The sequence below is a fragment of the Condylostylus longicornis genome, unplaced genomic scaffold, assembly GCF_029603195.1.
Source record: "Condylostylus longicornis isolate FDR11 unplaced genomic scaffold, ASM2960319v2 ptg000002l, whole genome shotgun sequence".
NCBI classification, from domain to species: domain Eukaryota; kingdom Metazoa; phylum Arthropoda; class Insecta; order Diptera; family Dolichopodidae; genus Condylostylus; species Condylostylus longicornis.
Genome location: NW_026577971.1, coordinates 315,324 through 328,500, shown reverse-complemented (window position 1 = coordinate 328,500; position 13,177 = coordinate 315,324). Strand labels below are relative to the sequence as shown.

The following is a 13,177-nucleotide window of genomic DNA, read 5'->3' as shown; positions in this document are numbered from 1 at the left end:
ATAAAATATAAAAAAAAAAAAATTTCAATATAATTTATAATTTAATTTATTATTGTTTTTTTTTTTTTAGGCACGCAATTCAGTTGGTAGTGCACCATCATCACCTAAAAACCAAAGATCAAATATGAGTACACCAGGTGTTGCTGCTGGTCATCATTCAAATGATTTAATGACCAAATCATCTGATTCTCATACACTTTTAAGTAATGGCTATAATAAAGAAAATAATAGTACAACATTAATAAATGGTGGTATTGCTGCCAATCGTCAAGTAGCTGGTATTATGTCAAGAAGTATGGAAGGTCCTAGAAGTTTACCAATGCAAAGTCCGGGCAGAGCACATTCAAATTGTAGTACCCTTGATAGAAAGTAAGTTAATTATCTATAATATAATTAAATTTCATGACGTGAAAACTACTTTTCTTCAAATTTAAATTGATTTCACATGCTTCGAATGGTTAAATTTTCATAATATTTTTGAATATTACCCATGTAAACTTGTCGGACAGGTTCTAAAATTAAAATTATGCTAATAAAAAAAATATATTCTAATATAATTTATTTTTTTATATATTTTAGGAATCGTTTTGCTCGTGCACTTACATTATCATCATCTGCATCACATGGTGCTGTAGATTTAAAAGAGAATTTACGTGGAGAAATGATGTCTGTTTGTAATGATTGCCGTGACTTAGTATTAGAAATCATAAGATCAACAAGACAAACAAGATCATCAGCACGTAATCAAGCATTAAAAAACCTAACACTTGATATATCACCTGTTTACAAATAAAAAAAAAAAAAAACCAAAATGGTTGCAAGTACAACTATTCCAAAATTAAATATTATTAAGTATATTATAAAAAAAACAAAAACACATTTAAAATAACAAGCGACAAACACTTCAAAAAAAAAAATACTAAATTAAAATTTACTAAAACCATAACAAATTTGAAAAATATTGAAAAAAAAGACAGAATTTTTTAAAAATATTGTATAAAATTTAACAAAAACAAAGAATGTTATCGTTCAATAATAGTAGATATATATATTATAACAAAACATACATATAAATTTAATAAAAATATTTATTATTATAAATTCATTTTTTCTGTAAATTATAAAATAATATTTGACTTCCGATAAAATTAAATAATAAAACAAACAAAAAAATGCATGTGTATATGTAAATTTCCAAAAAAAAAAAAAAAAAAAACAAAAAAAAAGTATTCAAATATAATTCTATAATAAGAAATTAATTATATAAATGTATTGTAATTAATGTATATTATTATAATATTATTATATTTCAAATTAAATAAATTATTAAAATTAATATTTACTATTTGTTTACAAATATTTCTTTTTTAAAATTTTTCTGCTTAACACAATATTGATGATGATTATAAAAGAGATTTATTATAATATTTTTATATTGTAATATTATTGTAATTATTTCTAATTTAATTTAAATTTTTAATTGATTTCATGTAATTATTATTTTAAAAGAATTCAAAAATTATTGGGACAAATTTGCTTATCATCTTTAATTCAATCTTAATTATAAAATTATTAATACCCTTATTATGATCGGCGAAGCGAATGGCTAGGCAAGTCGAATGGACTAGGCGAATCGAATGGAATGTATAAAATTATGATCGGCTTTCATTCGCCAGATCAAAAATGTTACTACCGCAAGACATCAGAAAACCTACCGATAATAATAAGGTTAACATAACATATATGTACATTGTTTTTACTTGTTTGCTAAAATATTTGAATTTTCCTGCCCCTTTAGCAATTAAGTGATTGCTATTTATAAATTTATTTAAATGCTCGAATTGCAATAAACATTTAATATTTTTTACAATACTTTACATTATTCAATATTTACAATATTACTATTACAATATTTTTTACAATATTCAATCACTATAAATGCTATAATATCTAATAAAAAAATACTTATGTATTATTTTGATTTTTGGTTTCATTCGAAAAGCTTGTCACGTATTCGCCAAAAATTTCATTCACTTCGCCAATCATAATAAAGGTCTTAATTTACTTAATTATAAAATGATAAAAAAATATTAATTAATTTTTTTCAAAATTATATTTTTTTTTATTTATTTAGTTATTATGTTTATTAAAAATGAAAATTTTTTGTTTTACTATTAAATAATCAGCCCTACCGTGAATTTGATTCGTAGTTTCGAAATTCGGAAAATTACAAATTTCATATTTTCAATTCCGAATTATTAAAATTCTAATACGAATATTCGAATTACACATTAATCATAAATTACCTTAGTAAGAATTTCTTTACTACGAAAGAAATAATCACACGTAACATGCAATTTAAAGAGTTTGGTTGTTTTAAATTTCAAAGTTTTGAATTCTTTTTTTTTTTTAAATTTGAGGTTTTCCAACACAGCTACCATGAAATAACAGCTACACTTTTCAAAAACACTTCGAAACTAAAATACTGATTTTAATACTCTGAAAAATTTGTTGCCATTCCTGATTCGTAGTTTCTGTGAAAGAAATTTGTGATAATTTTAAAGTTTACGTTGTAGCTAAGTTCGCAATTTGTAGAATTTTACGAGAGTAATTCATGATAGGGCTGGATATCATTTAATTTTTTTAATTTAAATCAGTATTAAATTCTTAAAACGTGAAATATTTTATTTAAAAAATTTAATTACAATACAATATAATCTCTTTTTATGTCCCATCAAAAATGTCTTAATTTAATTATATTATTTTAATTTAATTGTGTGTCAATAATTTAATTTTTTATTTTTATTAAATTGCAATGTTTTTTTTTTAATTTTTATCTTATTTTTCGGGTTGTACTACATTTATATTAAATAATTTTTATTTTAAGAATTTTTTTTTTTTTTTCAAATTTTATATTTTATTATTTTCATGAAAATTCATTTAAAAAAAATTATTCAAATTATATTTGCGCATATTCTCGTTGTGTCACAGTGTCGCAGTGCTCATGTAATTAATTGTAATTTAAAAATAAATAAAATTAAAATAAATAAATTAAAGTTCAGAAATGCTATTTAGATTGGAATAAAATTCTGAATTTCTGAATTTATTTTAAACTATATATTTTTTTTAAGAAATTTAATTTTCGGCTATTTCTTTCAATTATTTTAATTATTTTATTATTAATTCTGAAATTGAATATATATATTTTTATGGAATAAGAGAAACATATTTAAAATAATTTTTAAAATTTTTTATTCAAAATTTATAATATAAATTAATTTAAAAATCCTGTATTTTTATCAATAAAATTTTAATTTTTTTTAAAGATATAATTAGTATATTATATTTTACTATATTCACCAATTTTCTGTTAATTGTATTACTTGACGGTGATTGGTTGTTATTTAAAAAATTATGTAATTTTCTGAATTAAAATTAATTTCAAAATTCGAAATTCTAAATCGAATACTAAAAAATAAAATTCTTTTCAATAATATTCAATCACTTCAAGTAATACAACTAATAGAGGAATATGGGTGATTAATTTCAATTAATTTTATGATTAAATCTAATTAACTCATTGAAATTACGAGACGTATATTTGGCTTAAAATACGAGACGTATATTATTTGGCTACTTAAATGTTATTTTAAATTATTTTTCTACTAACATTTCAATTATTAAAATAATGGCATAAAATTTTGTCAAAATTTATTTTCGTATTAATTAAATAATCGTTTCTCTTATTCTTAACTATATTATTTCAATAATAATTCTAAAATATTATTTAAATTACAATCAAAAGTATAGGCTTTTTCGGTATTATATGACGCACTGCATTATCAGAACTAAAATAGCTTCATTGCAATATTTGAAATTTAACAAAATTTGACGCTATCACTTTTGGTGTAGCTTGTGCAAGTATGTCAGAATTAAAGTCATCTGTTCGTTTAATTAATCAATTTCAAATTACGAATTAAAAAAGAAATGAAATAAAATTTGAATAAAATTCCAAATTAACTTAATAATTTAAAAAAATTTTAATTAGTAAATCTTTAATATCCGACATTTTAATGTTAAAAATCACTTTTGTAATGAAATTTAAATTTTGAACTGCTCATATATGCTAAAGTTTTTTTTTTTTTAAATTTTACTTGCAATATGCAATAAAAATTACTTGCAAATTTTACTTACATGCTGCAAAACAATTACTCCAAAATCGAATACTACAAATTTGTAGTTTTTCAATACAAAAAAAAAAAATACTGCATGTCAAATCTAAATTAAGAACTGAAATACTGAAAAAGCCCTATATTAGACACAATTCTAATAATTTTAATTATAGTAATTAAAATATTTCAAAAATAAAATTTATATTTTTTATATTTTAAAAACTAAATTTTTCTGTCTATATAGAGAATTTAATATTTTATTTTATTTTATTTTATTTTCTTAATATTTCATTTAAATTTTTTTTTTCTTATAATAAATATAAATAATTTATGTGTAGTATGGAAAAATATTATTAAAAATAATTTTATTATTTTGTTCGATACAAAATTTATGCTTTACAAATAAAATTTATTTTTTTTTTTTTGTGAAATATTTGAATTAAAATTAAAAATAATATTATTTTGTTTATTTTTTTTTTAATTAAATAATTTAATATGTAGAATTTAGATTATTTTTTTTCTTTTAATTTTTTATTATTTATTTGTTTTGTTACGTTACACTTGAATTAAACAAAAAAAAGAAATGAAAATTTAAATATTTATATTAATTTTTTTATTATTTTTTTTTTCTTTACTGTAAATTATTATTTAAAATGTATAAAATTTTCAATTAAAAAATTAACAATTATTGCATTTAGATTATAAAATTAAATAACTTTATATACATATATATATATATATAATTAATTGTAATATATTTATAAGTTAAATTTAAGCATATAACAAACAAAATTAATATTGTAAAAACAAAATCAACAAAACATAATTATTATTATTAATGTTATCAGAGAGAATTTTGATTTATTTCCAAAAAACATGAAAAAAAAAATTTAAAAAAAAAACACACGTATACATGTATGTACAAATATAAAACTATATAAAAATATTTTTTAGTTGTTTTAAAATTAACTTAACTATTTTTGTAAAAAAAAAAAACAAAAAAAAAAAAACAAGAAAAAAACAATTTTACAAATAATTTTTTTTTTTTCTTTTTTTCAATTTGATTATTTTGATGTAGAATTATTTTTTATTTAAAACAAAAAAAAAAATATAATTATTTGTATTTAAATAAACTTTTAGGTTATATTAAAAACTAACTATACAAAATATTATATAAAATGTAAAAACAAAAAAAAAAAATGTTAAGAATAAAACAAAATTTAAAAATTCAATTGTAAAAACTTAAAAAAACAAAAAAAAAAACACAAAAAAAAGAAATTCAAATAAAAAACTATTTAAATTTAATAATAAAAAAGAAAAAATCAAAAGTATATTTCAAAATTAAATCGTCGATTTTTAATTTAAAATTTATTTTCAATTACAAAAATTTCAATGATTGTTTCAATTCAAACGTATTAGAATTCCGATGCTATATTTTCGATATAGTTTTCATTCATCAACTTGTGATAATTAACGTCGTTTTCCCGGTTTTATTGAATCGAATTTCTTACAAGGGAGAATCCCAGTATTTTAAGGTCAATCGAGTTTTATCAATTTTCTACGCCATAATAGGGACTATAGGGTGTGGAATGCATAAGCCGATAACGCGTATGTTTTGCAAAATAATCTTGTATTCGTCTGATTTTTATACGAATATAAATAAGAGGGTGCTTAAAGCAAGATTATATGGTAGCAGTTATTATTTTCTATTTGTTATTATTTTTTTTAGTTTGTTTTTAAGTAGCGTTTTGTCTCAAAAAAAAAAAAAATAGTACGAAGAGCTTTAATCGTATTAATTTGGTTTTACCATCAACCCTCAAAAAAAATAAAGATTTTTGTATATTTTTGCTGTAAACAAGAAAATATGAGACAAAAAAATATTGTACGCGCTGAAAATTTTTAATTTTTGAAGAAAATGTACGCATTTTTAACAACTTATTTTTAAAAACGAAAAATGTTTTCATTCAGAATTATAATTAAAATTTTGAATTGATGTTTTTGACATGTGATTTAAAAAAACGCTAAATTTTATTTTTCTATACTTATAAAAAAAAAAATTTAAATAAAAATAGAAAGAATTAAAAATTTCCGAACAAAAAATTCAATCGAAATGTCATTTTGTCAAAAATTCGTTCACACTATCACTACTAGATTTACATACGTAAAAAGCGATATGCAGTGTTCGCATTACTGATACAGTGTGACAACGCGATTCATACGATATTATTCAGAAAACTTATTTAAATCAGTAGGTTGCATAATATTTTGACGTTTCGCACAAATATCGTTGTCGCAGTGTCGCGGTATCGCAGTAATGTGAACTGCCTTTTATTTAAAACGCAACGTGCGAAAGTCGTCCCTCCAGAAATTGTGACATTTTTGAAAATCTGTGATTTATTTAAAATTTATTTCAAATCAAATTTCGTTTTTTAAATTTTAAATAAAAAAAAAACAATATTGGAACAAAATTTTGGAATAAATTAAAAAATAGAATAAATAATAAGAGTACATGTATTGCAAACAGATGGAGCAGAGTAATTGCCAAAAAACTGACGTAGAAGGGAAGCAATACAAAACGTTTAACAAAATAGAAATGTCAGTATAAAAACTTTTCGTCAGAAACTCTAATTTGAAAGTAGTATTTTTACTCCAAAATTGCATTCATTCTCTTTTAAATGGGTAACTAATGTTATTGCTGTAGCTTTTATCGACCGAAAAATTGGAAGTTCTTTTTGAAGCATAAAAAAATTCTTTCATTTAACGGGATAAATATATTTCCTAATCATTATGATTTTAAATTGGTATCCAGCCCTGATTACTTGTTGCTAGCTTAATTTTGTCATCCTGTGTCAAAATTAGAAACAACGTGACAAAAATTGTAGAAATAATTAGTAATTGTAGAAATAATTTTTTAACTTGTCAAATTAAGTACAAAGTTTTGCCGGCTTGTCTTAATTTGAAATTTATTATTTTATCAAGCCTATTTGATTTTTTAAACATATTAAGAAAAAAGTAAGCTATAAAATTTTTAATATATTAAATATGTCTACCTAAGTAAGAAAAAAGTGAAATGTTTTCCTGCACAAAACCGCGTGCTTAATTCCCGAATGTATACACAATTACGTTAGTGAACTTAACCTTGCCAATTTGTTAAATTTTCAGATATAAGGATGAGTGATACTGAATCAAAATCAAATGATGAAGCTCCATTGAACGAAAAATCTGAAAATGGAAATTCAACAGAGAATAATGAAGATAACACAGAGAAAACAAAAGATAATTCTACAGAAGGCAAAGAAAGTATCAATAATGACAAATCTGAAGTTACTTCTAAATTAGAAGCGGACATAATTCGGCAAATAGAGTATTACTTTGGTGATGCTAATTTACAACGTGATAAATTTTTATTGGAACAAATTAGTAAAACTGAAGAAGGATGGGTGCCATTTTCAGTTCTATTAACATTTAAACGATTAGCAAGTTTATCAACGGATGTCGAGGAAATTGTTAATGCTATTATGAAGTCAGATGAAGGTTTATTAGAAGTAAGCGACGACAAAACAAAAGTAAGAAGGCATCCGGAACGACCCATTCCTGAGTATAATGAAGAAAGAAGGAAAGAAATACATTCAAGAACTGCTTATGTTAAAGGATTCCCGTTAGATTCAGAAATGTCGGATTTAATAGATTATTTTAATCCATACGAAAAAGTAGTCAACATTACTATGCGAAAATATTTGGACAAACCAACAAAAAGTTATAAATTTAAAGGAAGTGTTTTTGTTACCTTTGCCAAAAAAGAACAGTGCGAAGAATTTATAAACAAAGAAAAGGTTCTAAAAAATCATTTTTTGGAGAAAAAAGAAATTACCTACTAAAATTTTATTAAATTTCAGGTTCAATTTAATGAACGTGATCTGATCCGTAAATGGCAAGAAAAATATGTGGAAGAGAAACGTGAGGAAATTAAATCGAAAAAGTTGAAAAAAGGAAACAAGAAAGAAGAAGATGAAAATAAAATTCAACTTCCAAAAGGGGCACTTATTCATTTTGATGGTGTAACAGATGAAACATTAAAGCGAGAAAAAATTAAAGAAAATTTAGAGGAACTTGGCGCTCAAATTGCATTTATTGAATACAATAAAGGAGATAAGAGCGGTTATATTCGTTTGGCTGTAGAAGATAGTGCCAAATTAATCCTTGATAAAATTGAAAATAACAAACTTAAACTAAAAGGCACAGAAGTTGAACTAACTTTAAAACTGGTCGAAGGCGATGAAGAAAAAGAAATTTTGAAAAAAGCTGTTGAATCTATGCAAAGTCGAAGAAACAATACCAGACAACATTCAAAAGGTGGTTTTAACAAAGGAGGTGGACATAATCGTAAACGAAAGCAAAATAGACGCGATAATCAAACAGATGACATTGAAGGTGATGATGGTGAACCGCCTGCAAAACAAGAAAAAGAAGTAAACTAAAATATTTTCACACATTACTTCAAATACTTGAACGTATGTACCTATCCAAATTAGGTACAAAATATTTTTAACTTTATAATATTTGAAACTAAATGTTAATTTTAAGTGAATTTTACCTTTAATTTCTCAATCTATTGATTAGAGCAACTTCAATAAAAATTTTTTGAAGAGAATAAATTTGTATATTCATTATTTGACGTCTGACGCCAGTAAAAAGGAGTAGGTGCTCACAATTTATTAAATTTATTCAGGATTTGTTTGTTATAAATAATGACCATATGCTAAAAAGTTTGCGTTGTCTTCATCTGAAAGAAGTAGAAGTTAAATTAAAAAATGCATTTGCATTTTGCGACAAGCATGCCGCAACATATTAAATTAGGCATGAATTTTCAACTTAAGCGTTATTATTAACAATTATTTTTATTTCTTGTGAATTTCAAAAATATACATTGTGAATTTTTCTATACTCACAATTCTGTATACTCACCCCTAATTCGTTGTCAAATTATATGTATGCATTTTTGAAATATTTAATATTGTTATAATACTATCAAACACATTTTATTCTGTCAAACTACATGTGTTGTGTACTGACTACTGATAATGATAAATAAAAACAACACGTTTTTTAGTTCAGGAATAAACAACATGGAAAACTGTATAGAAAGTAAAGCAGGAAAATTATTATTACCGTCTCCGGTATTTTTATCCAAAAAGATACCATCCCCAAATTTTTCAAAATTTGAAAATAATCCCCCGGTAAAGGAAAATAAATTTTCACCGACAATTCCTACTAAATATTTGGAGAAATATAAGTGTCACATCGAGAAATACAATCAAAAATTCAAAGAAAAATACAATGTGAGGACTACAAAATAATTTAGAATCTATTAAAATTTCATTTGGTTTTATTTTTAGAATGGGATCAAGAAGGATTTCAGTAAAAAGAATTTGTGTAAATATTGTGATACGTCATTTTGTAATCTAGAATTATTCAATAAACACAAAAAAGATTATGAAAATTGTTCTGTAAATGGGTGCTGTTTTAAAGGTTGTTCTAATTCAATAGCAAAACATGTTGAAGAGCTGCATACTACTGGTCTATACGACAAAATCAAAAATCTTAACACTCCAGAAGAAATAGCCAAATGGAGAGAAGACAGACGAAAGCGTTACCCAACAATAGCAAATGTTCTGTTAAGACAGAAAGCACAAGAAGAGCGAAGAAAAAGAGGAGAAGTCTTGGAAAATAATAAGTCAAGGTTTGGTTCAAAAAATGATAGGAGAAAGATGAATAGGTTAGTATACACTGGTAGATATGAATTAAAAAACTCGCCAACTTATCCACAAATAATAAAATTAAAAAAAAAATTTTAACAACACTTTTAACTAAATATTACAGTGGGGTGAGAAATAATCTTAAAAGGGAAAACAATTCCGCTGGATTTAATCAACCCAAATTCAAAAGAACAAAAATTACAGAAAAAGAGGAGCCAACGAATCAAAGAGAAAACCATGCCGTTGGTTCTAATCAACAAAAAAGCAAAAAAATAAAAGTTACAGAAAAAGAGGATTCCTCGAAAAATAACGCAAATCACAGGGGTGATAATAAAACATGCAATGAAGCTAATGATGCTCCTGAAATAAGTATTACATCTGATGAAGATGAGCCAGTAATTAGTTCTCTACCACCATTTAAAGGTACATCGAGTATTTCAAATTATAAAAAAGTAGGGACCAGCAAAAAAATTCAAACTAATGCTTTATCCGGATTGTTAGGAATGTATGGTGAATCCTCTGATTCGGAACACATTTCTTCTGAATCCGAATCTGACAATGAAACGAATAAATGTTTGGAAAAAACGTGCACTTATAATACCTTAACGTGCTCCAGTAAAACGGACAATGTCGAAGAAGATGTAAGAGAAAACGTAAAAGAAATATTTCCAATTAACAATTCGATTGTAAAGTCTAAAAACAATTTTTGTAATTTGAATAACAAAATAGAAAAAACTCCTGCTACTGAAATTGAAAAAATTTTAGAGCATAATTCTCATGAACAAATTAGTGAAAATAATATTTTTCCTAACCAATGTTTTTCCGAAAACGGTTCAAACCTTCCAAAAGAGGAGCTACCTGATAGTTCCAAAGTTATGCTCAATCCCGAAGAAGATGATGATGCTCCAGAGGAACAGCCGATATTAAGAACGGAAATTTCAGAGTTAAAAGCATTAGAAATACGTACAAATAAAGTAACGGTTAACAATTTTCAAGATGCTAGTGAAAAGAAACCAAATGAAAATCGATCACAAAAATCAAAACTTCAAAGTAAAGTTCGACAAGTTGGACATTTGTTAGATTATTCTAAATTATATAAAGCTAACCAAAATACATTGTTAGAGAAATTGCTCGAGCCGCACATTAGACATGAAAGAAACGTATTGCTTCAATGTGTTAGATATGTTGTTGAAAATAAGTTCTTTGGGATTGGACAACAGTCTGAAAAATAAAATAATTGTACAAATTAAAATTATTCTTTTTATTTTCACATACATAATATTTAAATAAATCATCCATTAAACTAATTTTTATGTTGTGTATTATTTATTGTTGTTGATTAAAAAATTCACCAGGTCGCTGTTGTTGTCTAGCAGCCGCATGTTGCGTGTATTTTGCTTTACAATCTTCTAATTCACGTACTTTTGATCTTGCATGATGTATCCTATGCCATGCCATTTGTAGAACTTTAGTTGAAGCATAACCAGACCCCTCATGAGGCTGACCAGTTGATACTTGTGTTAAATAATTAATTTGTTCGCTTAGCTTACTTTCCACCGATTGTAATGATTTAATAAACAATTGTGTATGGTTTTCCGCAGCTTTCAAAGATGATTTTTCTTTACCAAGCTCTTGTAAAGCTTGTCCTAAAATATTTTAATTTCATAAAAATGATTTTTTAATAAACATGATGACAAAATGATTTTTTTAATAATTTCATAAAAATGATTTTTATAATTATTTAATAAACAAATACCTGCACTTTGTAAACAAAGAATGATATCCTTTTCAATAGCATCAAGAGCGTTTATTTTATCTAAAGGGTTATGAGTCATATTTCTTTTTTCTAAATATACAAATTTTTGTAATTTAAATTTGTAATTAAAATTTTTGTAATCTTAAAATCACAAAATTATAAACAACAGTACAAATTGCAAGTTTTCCAAACCATCAACATTATGAAATTTTGAAGTAAGAAATTTGACACACTCACAAAAATTTTTGCTTTTCAGCACTTTATAAACATAATGTCAATAAGCTTCTTCTATGTGTCATTATGAATTTGAAAGATATTTGCCTCTTCGAGAAAATTTCGATTCCGAGGTTTATTTTTACTTTTTCTGGAACTAGAAATAGCTAATTTCTAATCAGACTTATTATCAGATTTTTTAAAAGTAAAATGCCGACAATAAAGTTTTTGCGTAAGTTTTGAGCAGCGATCACCCGCTTTTTCTTTTGATTACAATTTTTATATCAAATTCCTAAATTTTGACGTAACATCTGAAATAATTTGAGTTTGGTATGTAAGAGGTACATTTCTTCTACGATTTAGGACGTAATCGTGTCGTTTTTCTAAAATGTAAACAAAATTTATTCACTTTGTTTTTGAAAGTGTTCAGTCGATAATTTGAGAAAAAATGCAAAAATCCAATTAAAAAAATGAGTAATCTTACTGGAACATAAAATATCTATTAGAAAAACGGATAATTCTGAACTGAAAGTGAATAAAAAGTGAGTAAAAAAACGAGATACACGATTAAGAAGTTTATCTCAGATTTTGTCGTATTCACTTTGCAGTCTTAACTCGTTCTGAAAAAACTGGGCGCTAAATAAAATGATGTAAAATGTAAAAAAATTATGGACGTTCGTATAAAATTAAGAAAATAACGTTTAACGCAACGCTTAGAATGAAACGTCGAGTTCGGTGCGGTATAGCGTCGAAAGTTTATATTAATAATTTTTACAAAATAAGAGTTGCTTCTAATAATAAAGAATTTAATGTACATAATATGTTAATATATAACGTAATTAAAATTAAATGACATAAAAAATATCATTTCATTTGGAACACATAAAATCTACTCTCTTGTACTCTAAACAAAAAAATTTTAATTTCGAAAAATATTGACAGCAATCATTTAATATTTAATGTCATTTTTTTTTACCATTATAATTTTATTGTTGTTGTTTTTTTTTTTTTAATATAATGATAAAACGTCAAAAATCTAAAGATAAAACTGGTCTAAAATATTGACCATTAATTTGGTCTTATTGAAAAGTCCTAATTTTTGTTTTTTTAGTGTTTTTGACATTTTTGACATTGAAGCATGTACTTCGGGTGTTAGTAGGAGAGACTGCGTTATATATTAGTATAATATTTTATATGGAGAGTTGAGTATACACTGTTTTTTTTTGTTAAAAATATTTAAAAAAAAAGGAGAAAAATATCAATAGAATAAAAACCAAGTT

The 13,177-nt window shown here is 24.1% G+C and overlaps 4 protein-coding genes across 11 annotated transcripts in view; 3 read left to right on the top strand and 1 right to left on the bottom strand.

The window, feature by feature from the left end:
* Window positions 1-1,157, top strand: part of LOC129605783 (protein spire) — a 162,380-nt gene extending 161,223 nt beyond the window's left edge. For 6 of the 8 annotated variants that reach the window (XM_055515758.1, XM_055515723.1, XM_055515732.1 and 3 more), the window contains exons 16-17: window positions 71-369; window positions 580-1,156. In XM_055515758.1, the coding sequence (XP_055371733.1) occupies window positions 71-369; window positions 580-793 (513 nt within the window). In that variant the 3' untranslated portion in view covers window positions 794-1,156. Of the gene's footprint in view, window positions 1-70; window positions 370-579 lie in introns of all 8 variants that reach the window. The other 2 variants (XM_055515779.1, XM_055515774.1) reach the window with 2 other exon arrangements.
* Window positions 1,158-7,032: 5,875 nt separating this feature from the next.
* On the top strand, window positions 7,033-8,821 carry LOC129605592 (la protein homolog). The gene is made up of 3 exons (XM_055515461.1): window positions 7,033-7,184; window positions 7,335-8,005; window positions 8,069-8,821. Exons 2-3 carry the CDS (start codon window positions 7,343-7,345, stop codon window positions 8,648-8,650), a joined length of 1,245 nt encoding a protein of 414 aa, XP_055371436.1. The 5' UTR covers window positions 7,033-7,184; window positions 7,335-7,342; the 3' UTR covers window positions 8,651-8,821.
* A 419-nt stretch (window positions 8,822-9,240) lies between these two features.
* Window positions 9,241-11,229, top strand: LOC129605520 (FMR1-interacting protein NUFIP1). The gene is made up of 3 exons (XM_055515335.1): window positions 9,241-9,511; window positions 9,569-9,948; window positions 10,053-11,229. Exons 1-3 carry the CDS (start codon window positions 9,254-9,256, stop codon window positions 11,158-11,160), a joined length of 1,746 nt encoding a protein of 581 aa, XP_055371310.1. The 5' UTR covers window positions 9,241-9,253; the 3' UTR covers window positions 11,161-11,229.
* Window positions 11,175-11,785, bottom strand: LOC129605527 (mediator of RNA polymerase II transcription subunit 11). The gene is made up of 2 exons (XM_055515347.1): window positions 11,685-11,785; window positions 11,175-11,574 (listed from the first exon to the last, which is right to left on the bottom strand). The coding sequence occupies exons 1-2, from the start codon at window positions 11,761-11,763 to the stop codon at window positions 11,255-11,257; spliced, it is 399 nt and encodes a 132-aa protein (XP_055371322.1). The 5' UTR covers window positions 11,764-11,785; the 3' UTR covers window positions 11,175-11,254.
* Window positions 11,786-13,177: the final 1,392 nt, after the last annotated feature.

Coding starts and splice junctions, on each gene's coding strand:
- LOC129605520 (XM_055515335.1), top strand. CDS start 9,254: ATGATAAATAAAAACAACACGTTTTTTAGTTCAGGAATAAACAACATG. Junction 9,512..9,568: donor AATTCAAAGAAAAATACAAT/GTGAGGACTACA, acceptor TTTTATTTTTAG/AATGGGATCAAGAAGGATTT. Junction 9,949..10,052: donor GATAGGAGAAAGATGAATAG/GTTAGTATACAC, acceptor TAAATATTACAG/TGGGGTGAGAAATAATCTTA.
- LOC129605592 (XM_055515461.1), top strand. CDS start 7,343: ATGAGTGATACTGAATCAAAATCAAATGATGAAGCTCCATTGAACGAA. Junction 8,006..8,068: donor AATTTATAAACAAAGAAAAG/GTTCTAAAAAAT, acceptor ATTAAATTTCAG/GTTCAATTTAATGAACGTGA.
- LOC129605527 (XM_055515347.1), bottom strand. CDS start 11,763: ATGACTCATAACCCTTTAGATAAAATAAACGCTCTTGATGCTATTGAA. Junction 11,575..11,684: donor TCTTTGTTTACAAAGTGCAG/GTATTTGTTTAT, acceptor AAAATATTTTAG/GACAAGCTTTACAAGAGCTT.